The 24156-nt window shown below is 43.8% G+C and overlaps 1 protein-coding gene across 2 annotated transcripts in view; it reads right to left on the bottom strand.

Annotated features, from left to right (window-relative positions):
• TWSG1 (twisted gastrulation BMP signaling modulator 1) overlaps positions 1-24156 on the bottom strand; it is a 129015-nt gene that overhangs the window by 15581 nt on the left and 89278 nt on the right. For both annotated transcript variants that reach the window (XM_078688136.1, XM_078688135.1), the window contains exon 4: positions 12650-12916. In XM_078688136.1, the coding sequence (XP_078544262.1) occupies positions 12650-12916 (267 nt within the window). The remainder of the gene's footprint in view (positions 1-12649; positions 12917-24156) is intronic.

Genomic DNA, 24156 nt, shown 5'->3' with positions numbered 1-24156 from the left:
CAGTTTGAAAATTGTGAGGGTTCACCCTTACTGAGTAATCCCCTTGCACACTAAGAAACACCCTGGCACATCCAGTAGAATAATACGTCTATGAAGGGTTTAGACAGGCGTGCAACACCTATTGGGCTCACCGGGCTTCAGCCCCCCCCTCCCCCGTTGTGTGTGTCAGCCCGGGCTGACACAGCTTCGCGGCTGGCGACATCTAATTGCAGCCGCACCCGAGTACTTCACAGGTCTTTAAAAGACCGTTTACTTGTAAGTGAGGCTTTTGTTATGTATTCACCCCTTCTTACAGCCATTCTGGTCACGGCTGGAAGAATTAGCCCCCCCACAACTTTTTTAGCCTCCCCCCCCCAAAAAATTTGGCTCTAGTTGCCCACCTGGGTTTAGATTTATACACAGGAAGTGATAACACTCTGGCTTGTGCGTGTATGAGATGTACTCGTGATTGATGAGTGTACGGTGCAAACAGGTCAGGGGAAGACAAACCCAAGTGAAACAACCCCTGCAACAGTGTGGATGTGGGTCCACACGTACAATTGAACAAAAGTCCTGTGCACACGTGATGGGTTTTGATGTCAAAACCAATTCAACAAATGAGATAGTACAAACAAATAAAGGTTGAGAACTTGGAAGTTTCAGCAAATGGATTTATAAATCAATCCAGATCAGTACAGAGTATATTCTACCAGCCGACACGTGTTTCATCACAACGTGTACAATTGTGACTCTTCAGGGCTGTATGTAATGTAAGGCGAAGGTATCGGTAAAATATGTAAGAATACAAATGGTGGTGGTCTGGGTATATGTCGGGCGATGTGAAGTGTATCCGGCTGATACAACGGAACAAGCTACGAGACGTGCTGCAGTCAGCAGGGCTCAAGCACCGTGAGGGACGGACCCGTCCTTCATTTTCCTTTTACCCAGTATCGCTAGTGATGGTTATCCTCATATCGCCCGACATATACCCAGACCAAAAACTATTTGAATTCTTACGTTTTTTACCGATACCTCCGCCTTAAATTACATACAGCCCTGAAGAGTCACAATTGTACACGTTGTGATGAAACACGTTTCGGCTGGTAGAATATACTCTGTAACAATCTGGATTGATTTATAAATCCATTTGCTGAAACTTCCAAGTTCTCAACCTTTATTTGTTTGTACTATCTCATTTGTTGAGTTGGTTTTGACATCAAAACCGATCACATAGAAACGTGTGCACAGGACTTTTGTTCACATCCAGTAGAATGCTGGTGTATCGAGCATGGCATGGGCACACTCTAGCCATATCTCATAGCCTCTGGATATTGTGCACATGCAGCGCTCTAAAACACAGCAGCTTCCAGGCACACTGGACTCACCCCTAACATGCGGATCATGTGCAGTCATGCGAGCAGCCTCCTGGCATAGCGAGCAACTTCTTTGCACAGGGAGCAGCCATGCGATAAACCCAGAAATGCTCAATCACACTCAGCAGAATTTCACCATGTTGTGCAAGAAATGGGCATACTAATCATCACTCTATTCCTATCGGAGAGGTTGATTCTCCGGACCATTCATCACCCATCTCCACTTAAATGATAAATAATTAAATCGTATTGCTTTATCAACCTTCTTGCTCCCTCAAATTTGCTTAAAAATGCACCATTTTATTTGTGATCCATCACCGGATCGAGACGATGGGGACTCAGACTCGGATGACGACTGACGGCCTAAGTGTGATTGGAGGGGGCAGAGTCTTGAAAGCTGGGAAACTATGTACTTGTGACTTTTTAATACTTGATGGTATTTATGATAATAATGTGATGTGCTATACTGCTTCTTTCTGTTCAAGGATGTTTTCATGTTCTGTTGATGGGGAACTGAATAATAAAATCAAAATTTTGAGGGCACATTGGAATTTGCTCACAACAGATCCTATCATAGGAGCCTATGTAGGACAAAGACCCCAAATCAATTATCGCAGAGCAAGATCACTCAAAGACCAACTGGTACACAGTTACCCGGGGGAAACATCCCGATCAAACTGGCCCCCCAGACCCAATGGCTTCACAACCTGTGGTAGCTGTAAGGCAGACCGCAATGGAAAATCCTGTAAGGACTTTCTAAATGGCACAGGACAAAAGAAACAAATTAGGCAACAAATCAATTGTAATACTGAGTTTGCTGTCTACGTGTTGGAGTGTCCTTGTGGCCTCCGATACGTGGGCAGCACCAAACATTCCACTAAAGGTGAGGATCCTACAGCACTTACGTGCCATCACAAATAAGGACCATAATTATCCAATGGCCCGCCACTATGAAGAAAGACACAATAGCAATAATGGCAGTCTGAAATTCTTTGGCATCGATAAGATCCCTAAAAACATACGTGGGGGAGACTACGAAACACAGTTGAGAGTCAAAGAATCCAGATATATTATAGATCTGGATTGTAAGACCCCCAAGGGGCTCAATTGTGGGGAGGAGCTATCCTCACATATAGGCATTTAAAGCTATCAGGGACACGACATAAGCTACCTCTTTGTATGATGAGTTCTGTAAGAAAGTAAGTTTAATTTAAACCACTAGCACTTTTAATATTTGGCTTACACATATACCATCAGCCCACCCACACCAAGGTTTAGAATTGAATCCCACAATTGTGGTGTTAGCACAGGAACGCGAGTCGTCTTGTAGGGCCAGTATATGATAATTAGTAAGCCACACACAAGTCACTTTGAGTGGAAATAATTATTTCCATTAGTTATTTATTTATCACACAATTACACACTCACACCTATACGTCACCATTTCCTCACTCCCAATTATAAGCACTTGAACCTAAGGCATACCACCCAATGGAAACATTCAATTCCCCGTATTAACCTTTGTTACAGGGATATCCATCACTCCAGACACAGCTTGAATCGAGGGAGCTCCTTTAGATTTTAGATGTAATTTTTGTTACTCCTTGCACATATATACGGTAAGAGTAACATTCCTACTCAGAGCAGTCTCAAACCCCGCTTATATTGGAGCGAGACTATATTACCCAGCCGCATAGCGAGCAGTTGGGAGTCTTGTGACATCAGGCAGAGACACCGGGCCTTCGCCCAATAGCAGAGCAGCCCTTGATAAGCGAACTACATTACCCTGCTGGCTTAGGGACCACCCATGAGAATAGACCGATATTATACGGCTATCCCGCAATTGCGGGGATATGGAATGTTACACTGCAAATTTGTAAATTTGTAAATATATGAATTCCAAATGTGTAAATATGATAACCTTCCACATTATCGCAATATATTATGCAAGCATATTATTTGATGTCTGAGATGGACTGTGATTATGTTTTCTATTTCTATGAACTGGTCATGAAAGACGGACTTAAATATGTTTCAAAACAAAATGTTGGTAACTTGATAAAGGCAAACGCCGAAACGCGTCGTCCTTGTTCCATAAGTGCACAATAAAAGGATTTGTGCTTGATTTTCCAGGTGTGCCGTTTTCTGTGTCCTACTATTGGAGGTGGATGAGAAGCAGGTCGATATATATATATATATATATATCCAGCCAAAACAGAAAACTCGATCCCTCTTTCACAGGAACTCTGCGACGCTCCAGCAAATCACTTCCATGACAAGATAGCCTCCATCTACAGGAACTTCGGCCCCCTGACCTCCTCACTCCTGCAGAAACTGACCCTGACCATCCGCTCACCACATGGGAACAGCTAAACACCCCGGATACCACAGCCACAATGAACTTCATCCACTCTGGAGCACCCACCAATCCATACCCCTTTCAACCTTGGAAGCGACAAGATCAGCCACCACCATCCCAACACATCCATTGCCACAGCCACATTTCCGAACGCTTGGAAACACACGGAGGTCAGACCGTTCCTCAAGAAACCCTCTGCAGCCCAGTGACCTGCAGAACCATCACACCATCCCGCTGCTCCTGATTCCCGCCAAAGTCCTGGAGAAGGCCATCAACCATCAGCTTAAAGAATCCACCCACCCCAACACCCCAATTGATGGAAAGCATCAATTGGTTATGTCTTCAATGCCAGAGGACAAGAATCCTTCTTGTCAACTGGCACAGCCATGTGAAATCCTATGCTTCATGGGGCCTACAGGAGTAACCACTGGTTAGTCAAGTCATGAACCTTGTGCTTCCAACATGAGTATTTTGCTCACTCACAGTTTCCGTTCATTTTACCGGCAGTCTCACACCACATCTCAAATCCTGTAAGTTGTTATCTGAACCCGCCAAAAGAAAGCAATTATGATCCACAATTCTTTCCTATATGTAAAAATGGGGTAAATATAAAGGTAAACAAAGGTGTGGTGTCAAGGCTCTACAGTACTCTGATATCTTACCTCACTCAGCGGCACCAGCAATATGCAAAACCAGAAACTGCTGGCAAGAGAAAGAATGGGAATCTCTTCTTAACACCCATGACAGGAAACTGCAGGGCCCAGCCAGAAATTGAATAACTTTTAGGTTAGCACTACTGCCGTTGGCCCCCCTCCAAAATATTCAAGGCAAAGGTAACTGCAAATGAGTTATTCTGGAAATGCAAGTCTCCTCAATTGTGCCTTACTACACATACAGTGGTCATGTCCCCAACTATCGGACTTCTAGCAGGGGATATTGAGCTGGCTGCACGACACCAGTGTCTGTTCTTTATGACCCTCCGCAAAGATAGCCATCCTACGCAACACCTCTGACTTAGAGGATATCACATCTCGCTGCCGGCGATGGATGGATGGATGGATACAGCACTATACCACTGTTGAATTTTGCATTCTCAGACACTGGCCATCGATTAAATCAACCTCTGAGCTTAACTGACTTACATCAAATTAATGTATCAGACTGCAGGACCAGGCCACACTTTGACTGGAACTAGGGCAGCTGTCTAGACTACTGTTCTCCACCCCACCCTTGATAACACAAATTCACTGCATCATTAGCCTGACTCCGTCACTTACTGTCGCTGTACACACACATACACACCCTGGATCTGATCAGCAAGGAGTACATGTGAGCAACCCACCATGGCATGAAACAAGAATGTACAGACTTATTCAGCTCCACCACCCTTGTCGGATGTGGCAATGAGAATTTAAATGTATGCACTTCCAGACTCCCCGCCCTGCTCCTCCACAGCAGACTGACCTGATTTCTTCCGCCTACCTACTAAATAAGCAGAATGCAAGACTGGATACCATGCCAATGATTTCCAGTTTTACCTCTTATTTGAATATCCACTGATTAATGTATTATCCTTACTCCATTTCATTATGTCACCACAAAACCATTGGCTTAAACACGTGTTGGTGAATACTTAGACGCTATTAACCCAGTGATTAATGGAATTTTCTATCTTTCTCTACTCTCTGGTCCCCTTCTTGACAAACCCTCTCTAGATCTCAATATATTCAGCAAGCATAGATTAATCTTGTTGCCAGCTTTTGCTAAGATGCTAGAAAAATTGGTGAACGTTTAACTTTCTGACTACTAGGAACAGGGTAAGCTATTGCACCCTAGCCAATAAGGGTTCCCCCGTCAAAGCACAGTGATGGCGCATCTTGAAATATCTGACCACATCAAGTGGTCTCTGAATCAGGGCAAAGATGTGGCACTTATTCTTCTTAATGTATCTGCTGCATTCAATACCATCCCCCACACGATTATTTTCCAACGTCTTGCTAACCTAGGTGTGGCAGGTTCTTTGTGAGACAGGTTAAAATCCATCCTGGAGTCCAGGGGGCAGGCAATTTGAGTAGGGTCTTCTAGCTCCAAAGTCAAAGCAGTAAAACCGGGCATCCCCCAAGGCTCTTCTTTCAGCTCTGTCCGTTTAAATGTCTTTATGTCACCTCAGGCCTCATTAGTGGAGTCATTTGGTTGTAAAATAATTTCTTATGCGGATACCACTCAACTGCTTTTTGCTTTTGGAGGAGCCCCGTCCTCGTTTGAAAGGACTTTCAAAGATTGCATGCGTGCTGTCTTTGAGTGGATGCAGAGCAGCCAACTTAATGTAACTTAGACCAAAATGAAATTTTCCTGTTTGGCTCCCATTCGACAAACTGTTGGAAAGCTTTCTAGCCCTCCACGTTGCCAGTTCCTCCCTCTCCCTTGGTAATAAATCTGGGGGTCAAACTGGATAATCAACTGTCCATGCATCCCCAGATTTCTGTGGTGGTAGGTTAGTGTTTTGAGTTGCTCCGTACTCTTAGAAATTCTTGTATCTCTTGCCTCTACATTGTAGGAGGACTGTGATCCAATGCCCTTCATCTAGGGGTGTATGAAGCGCTGCTAGGTCGCCTTCTGGTGGTACAGCACGCAGCTGCCCGGCTCATTCTGTGTCTGCCTAGTCGGACATCGATTCCTCCTATTTTAAGTTCCTTACATTGGCGGCTTAATAGGAAACAGATCTTATTCAAATCCCTTCCTTTCGTTTATATGGTAGTGTTCAGGCCAGTCTAGACTGTTTTGCAAGAAGGTTCTAGTCCTACTGCTCCTCTAGAGCGCGGTGTTGTGCATCTGCCCATTTGTTGGTATCGCCTAACATTAAGCTTTGAGGAAGGGAGGAAAGGGTTTTTGTTTTTAGCAGCCAAAGCTTGGAATCATCTTCTGCAGGATCTTCTGAAGCTTCCCATGGCGGATGTCTTCCCAAGGAAATTAGAAACTTCGCTCCTCTCTTCCACAGTTTAGGGCTTCGGTGTTTTGGGGAGTACTATTGTGCTGTAGCACAGGGAAACTCGGAGTAGGCGAGTGCTTTCCAAAACACCACCATTCATTCATTCATGTGAAGTGGTTATGATAAATGGCATTTAAACAGAGCCAAAGTATAAGCTTTCAAAATATGCAATGATGCAAAATCATTCTGAATAGGCCTATTCACGCTAGCTAGGGCCGCACACTAACTATAAAGTTCACAACCAGTAGATCTTTAGTTCGAAATACTTTTATTTCATATTATCTTCATCATATGCATATTTTCATTATATTCAACATTTTTAATCCTCATTTAATTTAGGACTTCAAGGCACTCAAGTCAATGAATAATGTACACATGGGATTTCTTTGATATCGTTCTAGTAGATGTCTCATACAAGTAACATCTAGAATGACATTACTGCCAGTCTTGTATATCCTTTTGTGCATCTATAAGAGGGTCTTCTCTTAAAAAGACAAAATCAGACCTAGATGTCAAGCTACCAGTTTAAGTGTTTTGTTTCTGAAAAAAAACATATAATTCAAACAAAGAAAAAAGGGACAATGTACTTAAAAACATTATTTAGATAACATATAGCCCTCAATGTGGAATGTCTTAAATACTAACAAAACAATAGTCAATCATTAAATATGCCCATAGTCGTAACCATTATTAGAATAAAATAATACAATTCAGTGTTTAGGGGCTAATCGAGTGTGCTTCCATGCAGATGTAATGCAGGCAGTTATTGAAAGAAAAATATTCAATGCATCTGTTCTGTGGCAAAACGCCATTGCTTCTTTGGTAGTTGATATGCCGTAGTACCTTTACAAGGGGAGTAATAAGAAGTTCTGTGGAGAGGTTGACTTACAGCAAAAGAGAGAAATTAACCATTTTTTTAGGGTCTCCTATTGTACTATTGCAATGTTTCTGGAGGACTAGTTTGCCATGCATGATTGAAGGAGAAGAATTCCCAACCTAGATTTTACACACAGACTGTCTTATTCCTGGGACAATGATGTCTATATAGTGTTTAGGGGTTCTAGAGTGATTTTTGATGTTAGATATGAAGCAGTTTTAGAACTCACCATTTTCCTGTCCCAGAAGTTTGCCTTGATCACCAGAAAATATTTTCAACATGGTTGATCCAGGGATTTTGCCCCCTATCGTCCATGGTTTATTTATTTATTTATTACATCTCGATTAGTCTTTTGTTATGCCTTGGCGTGAGGATTCAGACGGATCCTTGCCCAGAAAACAGATGCCCGGACAACTGGCCCAGGAACAAAGATTTCCTCAAGAAGCACTTCTTAGTTTTCTGCAGGCTTTGGCATCCTTCTTTAGCCACATATTTCTGTTTCATATGTTGTTGCAGCAATTGCCTTCATCTTATATGTTTCTGACATACTCTTTACCCACAGAAGCACCACCCAAAACTCTCTTGCGGTTCAAAATGGCTCCATTAGACTTTTCATGATGTCTTTACTTTCTGGTAGGGCCAGGAGAGAATGGTCTATCTGATTCCTAGATAGTCAAAGTGTATCATTCTTTCAATTGGCGCACCATTCACAGAGAATGTTCACTTCAGTGACGTTTTTAGGGATTATAATTATAAATATTGTTTTATTTGAGATGATTTTAAGCTTCTTTTACCCACAGTAAGTTTGAAACACCTTTATGGCACGGCGCAATGCTGTTTCGGTCTGTGTCAGGAAAACTGCATCTTCAGCAAACAGTACCTTATCACCACCAATTTTTGAGGCATCCAAATTCATGTTTCAGAGTTATGCCGTTACCTAATTTATAAACAGATGAATCAAAGTTGCCGCTAATACACATCCCGGCGGATCCCTACATTTCCTGGAAAGCCGTTTGCACATTCTCCATTCCACCTGTATCTTACTTTTGATATATCATGTCATTGCATTTGAATCAGAGCTACACAAAGTTGTTTTGGAAAGTCTTGCTCTTTCAAAACTGACCACAACAAGAATTTGTTTGGTGCTGATGCTTTCGTCAAGCAAAACAAAAACTCATTTTAAGTCATTACAGTTCTGAAAAAGTGTGTCCATGATAAGGCATAGTAGGTCTGCCTGAGGGAGAGGGACATCAACGTAAAAAAAAAAAATTCTAAACTTTTGGTGTTTCTACACACGTTCGTTTTCTAAAATCCACAAAATTAGCAGCCTTCTGTAAAAAATGAAAGTTGGGGAGTCTGCTTCTAAACAGTGAGAGATGTATTTACTAGTAACTTGGCTTTCAATGAATTGGTATTGTGCATTTCCTCTGCATTGAGGGATTTTCCTCAAAATGAGGAAGGGGGGTTGTATTGCTCCCTGCTAACACAAAGAATTAGGGAATTACTGCAGGAGAAAGATTACCTTGCTTTGAAAGTCCATCCACTTAGAGGTGCAATTTCTTTTTTCTTAGCACGTACACTGTTGGGAGTCTTTGCCCCTTGTACACGGTTCTGAAGGATCTATTGCCCCCAATAAAAATTGGTAGTAGCGGTTTAAAAAAATAAAATAGGAGCAACTGCAATGGAAGTGAGTGCTAAAAGAAAAACAAATGCCTTTTGGACCTGCTCTAGAAAATCCTCATGGGAAAATGGTGTTGATAGACAGGATTTTTTTTCTAGAAGCAGAAGAGAACTTAAAAGTGTATACTTCAGAAGAAAACAAATGGGTCAGTAGCTTACTTACAACAGTCATCATGAACTCTCCAGGAGAGAAAGGAGGTGGTGAATACTTAATGAACTTTACCTTGGTGGTGTAATGATAGAGACTTGGCAAGTGCCGAGCTTGCCCATACTAAATTTGTTTCATGGGGGGGACAATCGAGCAGTGTTCATAAAATGTCGGTGCATTATGGCCAAATGTTTTAGGTGTGTGGGAATTCTCTATGCAATGATATCCGACAACAAAACTACTTTTCCTAGTAATCATTGAACTCTCACAGTATTTGGAGATTGTGTCGGCCATCTTGGATTATGGGGTATAGCTTTCCTCATGTCTCATGGTGTTCTTAATTGGAAATCAAGCTACAATGTTGATGTTGTCAGGAACCTTGCTTTGTGATTCGCGTTGGGAGAATAATTACTTTCTCTGAGGTTTGCTGAAAAGCATTTTCAATACAGGGAAGTATTCTGGAAATCAAGTTGGGTTGGAAAACAAACTTTGGCCTTTAATTGAACATTTGGCCTTATTAGTTAAAGACCTAAGAATGTATTACATTCCTTAAACATTACAGTTTTGTCTCCAAGAAGAAAACATTTCTTACAACCAGGTATAATTTATTATGGCTTGTTAATGTAAATGTGTATTTAGGGTACTCGTGGTGTTTACCAAGTGATTATGTATTGCTAATGGGAATCACAATGTTAATGAATGTTTTCTCTATGTTCCCATCACACTTTCCACATTTCTACGATTGTCCAGCATGATATTTTGTGTGTAGACCATGGTCTGTACACAAAACTCAATTGAATTCTGAGTACAAGTTAGGTGCCTATTGACATATCTCAAAGATTTGGGCTTCAAGATACTACATAACTCACAGTCACAGACAAGTGTCATAGTCTAACGCCGGACAGTATAGGCAGTAACCATGTCCCCCTGAAACCTATTTGGACTTATTTAGACTTGCAGTCTAAAAAGTTCACTTTTTTTATTGCAACACTGAAGAGATATATTTATATATATATATATATATATATATATATACATACATACATATATATATACATACATATATACACATATACAATCCCAATTGCAAGCACGAATACTCCCATTAAGTAAAATAAATGGATAATGAAACAAGATTTACTTAAGTTCTGAAAAAGTAAGTCTGAAAAAAAGCAGTAAATTCAGAAATCTGCAAGAAGAATGTCTAAATAAAACATATCAAACAACATACAGCCCTGTGACAGCGGGGAATACAGTAATAGAACAGTGTAAGCTGGAAGAGATGTGAGCACATGATGTCAAAAATAATATCACAGAAGTACCTTGGTGTGCAACAGAAAATCTGAGGATTACTCGGACAGCCATGAAACAACCTACTACCCTGGGCCGCCTGGCAGTGACAAAATCTGACATGGCACCAGATAGATATTGTGACGGCCACTATGAATTTTTAATGTACCCTTGAGTTACCTTACCCTTAACACACCTCATCCTCACAGTATTGTAACGCTATTGTACTCAGTCATGGGCAAAGTCCCAGGAGAAAATCCAAAGTGGTGTTCGGGAAAAGAGAAACTCAGATTGAAAGGGATGTTGGTGATTCACCTCGAGTTTTTTGATTAAAGGGTGGATTCCCGGCCAGCCCTTCACAGGGTACCTGTTAAAAATTGGCTCAATGCATGTTGGTCAGGTTTCCCTCCTTAACTAAAGCAGAGGACTGAAGGAGACCGAGGAAGTCAAAACGAAGGCTTGCCTTAAAAGAGCTACCCTGTCAATCTGGAGTTGGTCGTGAAAGGAGGTGGATGTATTCTTGCAACCACAGCAGTAAGTTCTTAGAAAGAAGTTACGCAAGAGGTGTTGAGGTGGCTGGACGAAGGATCAAGGCAGGCATATTCTCATAACCCTGCTATATACTTCTTTTAAGTTCAGAAAAATTTTATTGAAAGAATATGACATAAGCTTACAAAGTAAGACAAAGAAAATAACAAGCAAAAGTATACATCAAGATAATTAAAGGTATTAATATAAGCTACAAAAAGAAACATCAAAAACTGAGAATAAATATAAGCAAAATTGGCAACTGGTACGATATAAGGTAATAAAAGATATACTAAATATACATTGTAACTACAAGAAAAGCGAAAATAATATTAATATGTTTAACAAAATACAGGAATTCATGGAGGTTTAGGAACTTCTTGTTGTAACTGGGACAAAGGCAGAGAACTCTGAGCACTTAAATCAAAAAATAGTGTAACTGGACTCCACAATTCTTTTCGCTTGGCAGCTAAAGCCAAGGGGTAGACAAAAGTCGTATCTAACCTGTGATTATAGCAAACAGCATACCACCAAGCCTGATAAGATATTTTGGTAAAATCCTTCCAATTTTTAGTTATTTGCTGGAAAGCTACTGCCAACAATAAGTCAATTATTCTAACCCCGAAAGTGCAATGATCCCAGATGGGGGAAACACACCCTAAGAAAATGTGAGATAAAGAGAAGGAGTGATTAGAGGAAAAAATCTTGTTAATTTGAGACCAAACTTGCCGCCAAAAATTATGAACATGGGGACAACTGAAAAGCATGTGGAAAAGATCTGCACATGGTAAGGAGCAGGACCAACACTTATCAGAAGCATCTGGGTATTGTTTACTAAGAACTAGTGGTGAAAATAATAAACCTGCTATATACTTCTGAAGGCAAAATATATTGATTTCTAGAAGGGAGTGAAGCATGAGGTGATGTGGTAATTGGTCATGGAGGTTGGTGGCCTAACCCCGTCAACCTTACTTTCTCCAACAAAATATGCCCATATGGGTCATCATTTGTTAGGTTATAAAAATGCTAATAAACAAACAAAAAAAGCGTACTTCACCACATAAGGCTAACAACCCCCATGCTTAAGAATGCTAAATAAATACTGCACATTAGGGGAATGATTTGTTTTTTTCTTGGGTTATCAAAGTCACATTTGCTTTCATAATATGAATGAAAATAAATCTACCAACTCGACTTACATGTGAACAACAGGCAACAAGGCCTAACATTCTTCCAAACACCATTGGGGCATCATTCGTTTAGTCCCGTGATAAGTTCTGAGACATTGCAAACTCCATGGCCCCCCATCTAACAGCAAGGCAGATTCTAGCATTTGAAATAATAAGCAATGTTTTACTAAAACATGCCACCTACCACACAGCTAATCATCTGTGACAATATTAAACTTCACATAGTCCCTGATTACCTTTATCATTGCTGCGTGACACATGGCCGTTGTTCTTTGGAACCGATACATTTTGATGCTGAGGTTCATTCACGGTTTCCAAAAAAGATACCAAATTTTCATGATGGGACAACTCTTCGGCCACAGGGAATGAAACAATGTTCCAGTTCAGATGTCTTTCTCCTTCTGTGAGTGCCCGGAACAGGGACGGGACCGGGTCGTGGAGATCCTCCACTGTGCTCTTGGATGTCGGGGGAGTGTCGCTGTGGTTCTTTGGATTGCACATCCCTGTAAACATATTACCTTGTAAATACTTTCAATATTACAGGTACGTACTTTTTTATTTTTCTATGTCTTTATATTTTTATTACTTCATGCATAGACGGAAAATATCTTTATATAGCAATACAATGTTTTAAAGTCATAACATTATGCACTGTCTTCAGAACACAGAATGTATAGAAACTGACAGGAAACATGGACGCCAAAGTCTATCTGGCCTGCCCTCTGTTTTTATTTCTTCAATACTAACTGGTCTCTGGATTATGACCTTAAGTTACACATATGTCAGTTACTCAGTACTGTGCCTTGCTTAAGTGACTAAAGGCAGTCCTAGAATCTTGCTGCTCATCATTTGCTTTAGTGATCTGCAAGCTTTCCTGACACGCAATTGTCACATAGCGGTCATGTTTTCTACATGCATGAGTGTGAACATTCTTTTCATGCAAAGTGCCTTGTATATTTCATGTGCAAAACTCTGACACTTCACACCCAAAAAACAACAACAACAAAACAGTGCAGTTCCAAGATCTCCACCAAGTTGTTTTTATAGGTCTCGTCCTTTACCATTCCGAAGGAATGGGAAATGGCGAGAATTCAAGTGCTCGAACTGATTGTCAAACCACCGCATTTTTTCGTGGCGTTTTCTTCGAGTGCACGTGGCCACAGGCACGCGCTTTTGGCCCATACACTTTCATGGCCATCTGTTCCTCAATGTCCCTCCTGTAGCGATTTCTCGGAGAGGCAGTTACAGAGGGAGAATAGTGCGACAGGGCGGCAGCACTACAACTCTCAGAACGCCCTGGGTCATGGCGAACCGGAACACGCCTCCCGGGTACCGATAAGACCACTCCCTTGCTGCAGCCGGGTGCTTGTCAATCCTTCCGGTTTCGTATCGAGTAGGTGTAAAGCTATCCTGGTGTACATTGCTGCTGCAGAGCGGACGCTTTCCTTCCCGCGGGACGGACTTCGAGTGTGTGCGAGAGCGGACGCTTTCCTTCCCGCTGGACGGACTTCGAGTGTGTGCGAGAGCGGACGCTTTCCTTCCCGCTGGGCGGACGTCTCGGACCCTGTATTCTTTTCTAGTGAGTAGAGGTAGACCCTCTGTCTATTTGCACGGCCGTGCTTACTCAGTGTTTAGTATCCCTCCTTATCTTCTGTGACCCGAGTGGAGAAACTGTTTAAACGATAGAGAACCAGTTACTTGAGAAACACTTTGAACTCAGTTCACCGGTAGTGACTCAAACTACTTGGGGAGCGCGACTGGCAGCCGGTTGGATTGTGCTGTGAATCAACAGCCCAGACCCGCTGAAACCCACGGAAGAATCTTCCATAGATAACCGGATACCAGAGCGTGGGTTTCTTGTAAGTGTACGCTAAATCAGTACATAATAGATAGCAGGGGCGACCTATATATCTTTGTATTCTAATCGAGTGTCCTTGTGTGTCTAAACAGTGGTGCCATTGAAGACAACCGACCAGACCTTGAGGGGTGTCATCTCCACTATATCCCAGATCAACTATCCTTCCCCTTCCCGGAAGACTTACAGTCCCTGGTGTGTACATTCGCACGGGGAGGGTCAGTGTTCTTGGGCATTGGAAGGACTATCGTCCAAGCTGTGGTCCCCGCTGGCTGAATACCTCAGGTTAGTGGCTTGTGGATTCTTTACTTGGGTTTCTTGTCCGCCGCTAACCGTGACACCTCCCACCCTTCGTTTGATCTTGCCGCGAGTTCAGGCTAATGGCCCTTCCCCCTCCCCCAGCACAGAGCGCGCATCGCGGCCGCACAGCACATCAAAGGGCTTCTCCCAGCGTGTGCTGTGCGGCTTCTCCTCCCCTAATTATGTGGCCGGCCGTACTTGTGTTTCCCGGCCGCTTCCCGGCCGCTCTTGTATTTAATTAGCAGCAGCAGCATTTCTCCTGCGCCAGGCCACATCAAAGGCTCTGTGCCACTTTCACCCACACAGCAACACTTACAGACACGCAACGCCACTCACACCCACGCAAGCCCACTATCATCCACGCAACGCCACTCACCCAAGCAACACCACTCACACACGCAACGCAACTCATCCACGCAACGCAACCCCACTCATCCACGCAACCCCACTCACACACGCAACGCCACTCACCCACGCAACGCCACTCACCCACGCAACGCCTCTCACACACGCAACGCCTCTCACACACGCAACGCCTCTCACACACGCAACGCCACTCACACACGCAACGCCACTCACACACGCAACGCCACTCACACACGCAACGCCACTCACACACGCAACGCCACTCACACACGCAACGCCACTCACACACGCAACGCCACTCACACACGCAACGCCACTCACACACGCAACGCCCGGCTACACATCATAAATAACAATCATTTGCAATGCTATAGGTCTCCCATTTACTTAAATTGAACATAATGGCATTGTAAATGACAATAACTTTCAAAAAATGTTACTTTTACAATAAATTGAAAAGGCATTGTCATTTACTATGCCAACAGCTTAAAGTTGCCTAAATGCAAGACTTATTGCATTGCAAATAGCCAATAGGGCTCGCTTTTGGGACCATCTAAGTGTTTATGCATGCGACATTTTATTTTGTTGCAACAAGGAAATTATGCTGCATAACTACTTATAAGGGCCCAAAAGCGAGACCTATTGGCAATGCCAATGCTTGGTTTTTTTTACAGAGACATGTAATTATTAATTCAGCACCATTGACTACACTTATGAATTTCTTCTTGTATTCCTTATATCCGTTGTGCAGTCAGCCGTTTCGTTGATCCTGCATTTCTGAGTTGCAGTGAATTGAAAATTAGCACACTCCCTTCAGTGCACACTTTTATTGCTTACTCCAGTTGAGAAGGACTCTCGTCTCCTTTGGGGCAGGCAGTTTAGAAAAGCTCCCAACAGTCCAATTGTAATATATGTTTCCTGAGACAGAAACCTGGAAAAAACCCTACCCTTCTGAGGAGGAAATTCAGCGAGAGAATTGAAAGGGACTGTCTGTCCCATCAGAAAGTGCCAGTCAGTCTGAGTTTTTGCCCATCGCGACAACCTTAGAGAGTGCAGGAGCAGAACACTCTAAAAAGTGGAGCATACCTTTAGATGTTCTATGGGACATTTTATTTGCTTCCTAGAATTCTTTTTCGTTAACTTCGTCATCCATTGCAATTTTTCCAAAATTGTCAAGGTGACTCAGACTGCACTTTTAGCATGCTCTGTAACCAAGGCCATGGAGAATCCAACTTTTAGTTTAGTGCCTAGATCAAGAGTGCATTCTTTGAGCTTTTGTTTTTCTTTACACCTCTTTTAGTTAATGGCAGCACGTTTTCATGACATGCTTCCATCACCAGAAAGCAGGTTAGGACAGGGAGGAGGCACCCTTTATAGTAGAAGAGAGGCCGTAAGTGAGGGCTCTCCCATTTCACTGATTCTCATTTAAATGGTCTGTCTCCAAGTTGGCTCTGAATTTGTTGTGGCCCTTCCTTCAAGGCAGAAGATGAAGGAAGCAGGGCTTATTTGAATATTTTTGAGTATTTTTTCCAGGCCTGCTTTTGGTTTCCCAATCAGACCCTGGCAGTGGTAGATCAAGCCACCATTGATACATTTATTCAGCCAGGCTGTCTTTGTTCACTGTTTGGTAACATTCAGGCCACAGCTCTAATGAACACTTTTTAATTCTTGTACTTTCAGTAAAGAGTTGACATGCGTGGCCCAGAGTATCTCTGGTGAGCGTTGACCCTCTGGATCAGGAGCAAGAAGTCCATTGCCATTTGTTGCAGAATACTTTTCACAGATTCTACCTACTGCAACCGGATATTGAGGAGTTAATTATACAATGTGCATTTTACATCCCGAATCCGGATCATCGTCATGTTCTTTATTTGTAACCCGCTGCCTCTCTACAATGCCTTCGGTCGTTCCCAATGCTGCAGGAAAGATGGATTTGGGGCTCAAGAGCTATAACCAGAACTCACTCGGTCACAGATCCCTCAAAAGAGAGATTCAACTTGAAGATTGCATCTCTCGCATATTTCGATGTCTCCATAGCCAAGAACCTAGGAAATCCTTACATACCAATGAGGAATCTACTTTGCTTAAATTTAAGTCTCCTGGTGATTACTCATTCTACACTGACAGGGTTCACAGTTCAAGCCCCAGGTCGACTGACTGCCTTACTAACTGAACTGAGGTGACTCCAGTCTTAATTTTCTGAAACAAATAAAATACTACTTTTTTGTAGTATGCCAGCACATAGAAACGGTGAGCATATATCTTGTGAGCTATAACAGTAAATCCATTCTTCATTTACATATGCAAATTAATGGAACGGCCAGGCAATCCACCCAACTGTGTCTGCTGGAACAGTTGTTTCTCCAATTAGGTTTGTGACAAACTATACATCCAACTTTCAAGTTTCTGCTTTAACCCGGATCCGTGCGGTCTTGACCATTTCTGCAGATGTCCCCCATCACAGTATTATGGGAGACTATGTTTACTTGATAACATCTCCTAAGAGGCATAATTTAGATTCACATTTGAAGCCGCTGTATTTCTGGATTTTACAATCTACAATCTTTCGTAGCCTATTACCTTATATGTAAGAAATAACAAATGGTAGATATTTAGGTTTCAGGTTTAATCACTGGACGACTATTATTAGAAGGCTATAGAACCCCTCAGAACCCACCTCACCTCACCTACTCTCCAGACACAGGAGACGTTGCATCCATGCACTGCACCAATCTTTCAGGAAGACACGGAGATGGACCAGAGAGCCACCGATCTGTTTACCTTCACACGCTTTGATAACGGTTTCCATAAGGAACTGGTCTCGTTCAAGTACTCTTCCAACCGTGCATCCAGGGTCAAACCTAAACTACCGTACAAGCCCATGAGAGCTATGGAACAACAACAGTGGATGTAACAAAATTTACAAATATCGAAAACAGAACGTACAGCTTTAATCTTTAGCGCAACACCAGGAAAACTGCCTTGGTAAAGTTCTCCCAAAACTATTTGATGGCCTCCATGAAAGGCATCGTAGTAGCATTTTTCACTATGAACCATCCCAAGAGATCACACTGAGAATTGGGTCAAACGCCCTTCAGAGGTTTCGCTTGTTTCTCTATTAACTAATTTTGCTGAAATTGCGATCTGTGACACCTGGCTTTCCAGACATCCTTTGGAGGCCTCCAGGATCCAAGCACGTATATTTCAATATTTTTTGATCTATGCAAGCGGTGAAGAGCGGTTTGAGTATTATCAACCACCAGAGTGCCAGTTACAGTATCTCATTTTGAAACATGCTTCATTACTGCCATCACAAGTTGGAAGTTTAGAATGTCATATAGAAGCCCAAAACAAAATAGACACAGACTATGAAACAGATGATTACAATTCATAGTGACAAATAAAAGAAACCATTTAGGTCACACATGGATTGAACTAACTTACATCCCCAAGAATAAAATGCAGCGATTACCTCACATTTAATTTTTGCTTGCACCATCAAACAAGCATTTGCAATGCAATAGGTCTCGCAGCTGGATTCCTCGTACCAAGTGACCCGGATAAAAGGCAGAGCAGCGCCTGTGATGATCACCGTGAGCAAGCACCTCTGCAGCCGGCAGAGCAACTGTGGGTTTCAGAGGACTTCCGGGTAGCGCCTCGATCTGCATGCCTGTGATTGGCACCTGTAACCCGCTTGTTCGCCCATAGACACCCACTCAGCTCACTAAACCATCTTTGGCTGTGAAAGTCTCGGCCTCGGGTTGCACAGGCGGATCTCTGCAGCAGGAGCACGAACCCCCAGTGCTGTGTTATATTGCAGGATTCCGGACCTATGTATTGAGCTGTCTCACTGGGAACCTCATGCACTGCAGAAGCTGCACTAACACACTGAGCTATCCCACGTGCATGATTGCACCCAGTGGCTAGGTCTCTGGGGAGGGAGCGTGAACCCGTTGAGCTGCCTTCCTGGGACTGGAACCTCTACACTGCTGGTCACATGCACGGTCTGCTGAGCTGTCTCACTCGATTAGGGAACCGAGCCCTGACTGTCGCATCTGCATCTCTGCACAGAGGTCTATAAAAGATTGAGCTGTGTCACTGGTATTGGAAGCAACGCCCTGCTTCATGCACACGAGCTCTGTCGATGAAGCATTAACCCACCGAGCTATCTTACCTGGACCCCCTGCTGCACGTGCACACAAACCTCAGAGGGTGTATCCGAGCTGTCTTCATTTGTTTGCAACCTTTCATGGTAGTTGCACTGAGATCTCTGCAAGAGGGCCAGCAAAGTGCTGCGTGCCAGCAAAGGTTAATGGCTGAATTGTAACGAAGAAAATAGTATTATATAAAGTTGCAAAGTGTTCCAGGGCAGCGCGCGACTGACAGTTCTCCAAATGAATCACTTTCATTAATCGCAGTTCTCTTTGCCGGGTGCCGGCTGAAATCACACCCAGCCTTCACTGTATGAACCCGGTCTTGTAAAACAAAATAAAAGGGTTCGAAATACCTCTTCTCCCATTGAAAGGCGGCAGCTGCCTTCCCAGCATCAGGGCGTCCAGCACTAGCTGCAAAAACCGCCCTCTTCCTTCAGCAGCTAAACGCACCAAGCCTGAGGGAAAGTGAAAGCGCGCAATGCGCGCGCTGTGTTCACGCGGGGACAGGAGATATGCACGCGTACAGAGTGCACATCTATCTCTACGCGTGCCATCTCCTGTCCCCTTCAGACGAAATGGCATGCGTTTGCACATTGGCTGTCCGTACGCACACATGGTTTGTCTCCCTTCGCGCACCAAACAGATAACAGTAGTCTGGCCAAGGCAAAGCAGCGCATGTGCTGCATTCGCTAGGCGAGACCTAAAAAGGGTGAGATTGCTTAGCCTGGTAACCGCCACAGCTGTTTGGTGCTTTAAACTAAGGGTTCGTTGTTATGCTCTTGAACCCTTTTCGTTGTTTGGGGTTTGAACAGCTGAGGTAATACTCTCAAACGGCTGCTGTATTCCAGTCATAGAACACCTTGTCTTTGACCCTAATTTTCTTTGGGCAGCTTGCTCCAATTGTGCGCATGCATGTGGTATTTGCATTCTGTGCTAAGCCACATGCATTCCAGGTTATCCCTGGCCATTTGACCGAGTTCTTGTCCATTATATGCAGCTCCACAACCCAATCGCACCTCTAGGGCCATGTTAGAAATAGCGTGCCCGGTTCCACTCCCATTGTGTCGAGCATTTAACTGGATGCAGACTGGTACAGTGTTCCTTATTACACTTCAAGCCGACTATCTGCTTTTCATTGACATGACAGGCATGGCCTCAAGTTTAATGGGGGCACAGATCTCCCTGCAGGTGGGTGCTTTGAGAGGCTGCACCCACCGGCGATTGGTGGTGATGGGAGTGATGCATGTTGTGCCCTCCTCACAAAGGACACCCAATAACTGTCTACCACATCTAGGTGGTGCAGAGTCGGTGCGCCTTTTGACAGCTATTTTTCCTCTCAGTCTACATCTATAATGTAGCGCAGAAGTAAGGGAGCCCTCCATTTGCATTGGATCACATCCTAATGCAAATGAGGGAACGGTACTAAAGGATTGCACCAGCTCATTCTTATTACAGATTATTCCCAGGGTGAGGAAGGCTACATAATAATAATAATCCACATTTGTAAAGCGCACAATCACCCGTAAGGGTCTCTAGGCGCTGGGGGCCGTCGGGAAGATTAAGCAAGCTATTGCCCAGAGTCACATGGTGCTGGGCTAACCTGCCGCCGGAGCCGGGGATCGAACCCTGATCCCCAGATTCCAGCGTCAGTCGCCCTGGCCGCGGCGCCACACCTCTCCCACTTGGGAGTGGTAGATGCCTCTCCCACTTGGCAGGCAACGTTTGGAATACACTGCCTTCCTCCCTCAGGTCTCAACCGAATAGGCTCTCTTTTAGGATATCGCTCAATACGTGGCTCTTTACCCCCAAGTCCATGTAACTCTTTTTCCTGACAAGTGACAGCATTGCTTTTTTAGCGCTAAGACGCCATGAGATATGTGTGCTTTAGAAATATTTGTATTTACTTACTTTTACTTACAGATGGGGCTGTGCAAGCTTTGTGGCCACTTCTGCACTAACAAAGAGCCACAGCGCATGCTAAAAACTGGGCAAACCAACCTACTGCATCAGCACAGTGTGTCTGGTCTGCTGTACTTTCTGGGAATGGATGGGCGCCTGGGGGATTGTGGTGGTGAATGGTGTATTGGTTTTGTGGTAGGGCAGGATTCTATACTGGGCCTATGTTCTTCCCTCTTGGAGTTGATGACTAAGGTGCTGCTGACCCTTCCACTTCTTAATGTATTTCCTACTGATTTTGTTGTCTTATTTTCTTTTTATTTCTGTATGTTTTTGTTGCAATGCAAACTTAATAAAACTATTTTTTTTTTTAAAACATATCTACTGCATCCCGGGCACTTTGCATAATACAGCTCCTGATCACTGTCCACCTGGGTGAATTTGGGAATGCATTACACACAATTCTCTGGATCAAATGCTAGTCACACTCATGCTTAGACTTGACTGCTTAGCCCAATTCTTATTTAACAAATACAGCATAAATACCTAAGGGAATTGTGGCTGACAGATTCAAATTGGTTTCCCATTTATTAACATAGCCCCATGGGTTGATTTCCTTTCCGGGATAACAGAGGACCTAAAAAGTAAAGGGAGAATTTTCACAGCTAGAAAATGCTCATGGTTCTCAGATGGTCACCAAATAAGCTTTGCTTTATCCTGTCGCAGCTACTAGTATCAATGGCTTTATGCACCCTTATGGCACCATATGTGTGCGTGTCCTCATTTTACACCCCGCTGCGCACACTGGTATTACCGTAGGGGCTGCAGACAATTGCACTGTCCCTTCTGCAACATGGGCCACGCCCCAAAGGAGGTGTTTCCCCACTTTCATTGGTGCATAGCCCCATGCAAACCGGGGAATCCTTTGCGCCTGCGGTCTATCACAAACACAGGTTTAGAGTCCAAGTGCCCGTCAGAAAGCACACTGGCTGTGAACAACCTGTCTCCGGACATCCCTTGTGTGGTGGGGGTGGCAGGTGGTCTCGGGGACCCCCCAGGCATATAACAACACTCACCTGGAAGGAGAGGGATTCCTGACCCCTTTAAAAGGGAGTTTTGGTCTCTCCCCTCAGTGAAAAGTGGACCAGAGGCTTGGAAAAGCCAGCCTGTTTTTCACTAATGCTCTGCTCCCAGAGCAGGAGAGAGTTCATGCCTCTACCAGGACTAGATCACAGCACACCCTGTCAAAGATGCAAAACAGACCACAGTAGGACACAACACCTTATTTGTAATATGGCCCAGGTGTACTACAGAGCATGTGCTATGCTGATTGAAATGCGACAGAGTGCTTTGCCAACATCCTTTCTTCAAGAGGATGGGTAAACGTATAATGGGATTTATATAGTGCATAGTAACTAGGGGAGAGGGGTTGGCCTAACGGCTAAGGCGCTCGACCTCGGACCTGGGGATCTGGGTTCGAGTCTCGGTAACGTCGCCAAAAACCCCATGTGATTCTGGGCAAATCACTTAATCTCCCCGTGCCTAAAATGAAAGTGTGTCCTCATGTAACGTAAGTGGTGCTATGTAAAGCGCTCTGATAACTGATTCGGTTCGGTTCGATTTCGCGCTATATAAAACTCTGCAAAATAAAAAAACCTCCAGAAGACGTGCCCCAGCGCTGAGAGTCTAGCTAAGGTCAAAAAAGCACAGCTAAACCAAAAAGATTCAGGGTCAAGTCAACCTAAATAACCAGCTTTAAAAGTTTGTTAAGGTGAGGAAAGGGGTAAGGTAGCTGGAATAACTACTCACTGAAAATGTAGCTCCCGTCACCTTGCACAATCGTGGACAGGTGTTGTATATATATATATATATATATATATATATATATATATATATATATATGCAATACAAATCGCTCAAGAGCAGCGAGAGGGCACACCACGGCACTTGTCATTTCCAGCCTCGCTGCAGCTCGTCCTTTGTTCCCCAAAATATATGGATCTGCCTCTGCCGACGCGTTTCGAGGCTAAGTACGCCTCTTCATCATGGGCTAGCAGCAAAAAGAACGCTGATCACGCACCTCCTTTACAACTTGCCATTTTATTCACAGTAACTCCCTCAGTGGGTGTGGCACAATTCATTAGCACAGAAGTGTTTGTGGGAAATGTAGTCCCCTTTGGAGGTGCCTCTTTTTTCCTGTAGTAGGTTCAGCGTAATTTCACCAGTGTCTCAGGCTATTTGTACCCTTGGTAGGGAGGGAAATCAGAAAACGAGCTTGATTTTGCAAAGAAGTCCCGTGCTGCGTCGGGTAGGAAGGGTTCCATCCTGCAGTCTTTAATTCAAATCAAAGCGGAGCTCCTCTCCACGGCATGAGCAGCCGTGAGTAATTTTGCAATACAAATCGCTCAAGAGCAGCGAGAGGGCACACCACGGCACTTGTCATTTCCAGCCTCGCTGCAGCTCGTCCTTTGTTCCCCAAAATATATGGATCTGCCTCTGCCGACGCGTTTCGAGGCTAAGTACGCCTCTTCATCATGGGCTAGCAGCAAAAAGAACGCTGATCACGCACCTCCTTTACAACTTGCCATTTTATTCACAGTAACTCCCTCAGTGGGTGTGGCACAATTCATTAGCACAGAAGTGTTTGTGGGAAATGTAGTCCCCTTTGGAGGTGCCTCTTTTTTCCTGTAGTAGGTTCAGCGTAATTTCACCAGTGTCTCAGGCTATTTGTACCCTTGGTAGGGAGGGAAATCAGAAAACGAGCTTGATTTTGCAAAGAAGTCCCGTGCTGCGTCGGGTAGGAAGGGTTCCATCCTGCAGTCTTTAATTCAAATCAAAGCGGAGCTCCTCTCCACGGCATGAGCAGCCGTGAGTAATTTTGCAATACAAATCGCTCAAGAGCAGCGAGAGGGCACACCACGGCACTTGTCATTTCCAGCCTCGCTGCAGCTCGTCCTTTGTTCCCCAAAATATATGGATCTGCCTCTGCCGACGCGTTTCGAGGCTAAGTACGCCTCTTCATCATGGGCTAGCAGCAAAAAGAACGCTGATCACGCACCTCCTTTACAACTTGCCATTTTATTCACAGTAACTCCCTCAGTGGGTGTGGCACAATTCATTAGCACAGAAGTGTTTGTGGGAAATGTAGTCCCCTTTGGAGGTGCCTCTTTTT

This window comes from Lissotriton helveticus, chromosome 4_1 (genome assembly GCF_964261635.1).
Source record: "Lissotriton helveticus chromosome 4_1, aLisHel1.1, whole genome shotgun sequence".
Taxonomy (NCBI): domain Eukaryota; kingdom Metazoa; phylum Chordata; class Amphibia; order Caudata; family Salamandridae; genus Lissotriton; species Lissotriton helveticus.
Note: the sequence above shows the minus strand (reverse complement) of the source record. Positions and strands in the feature narration are given on the sequence as shown.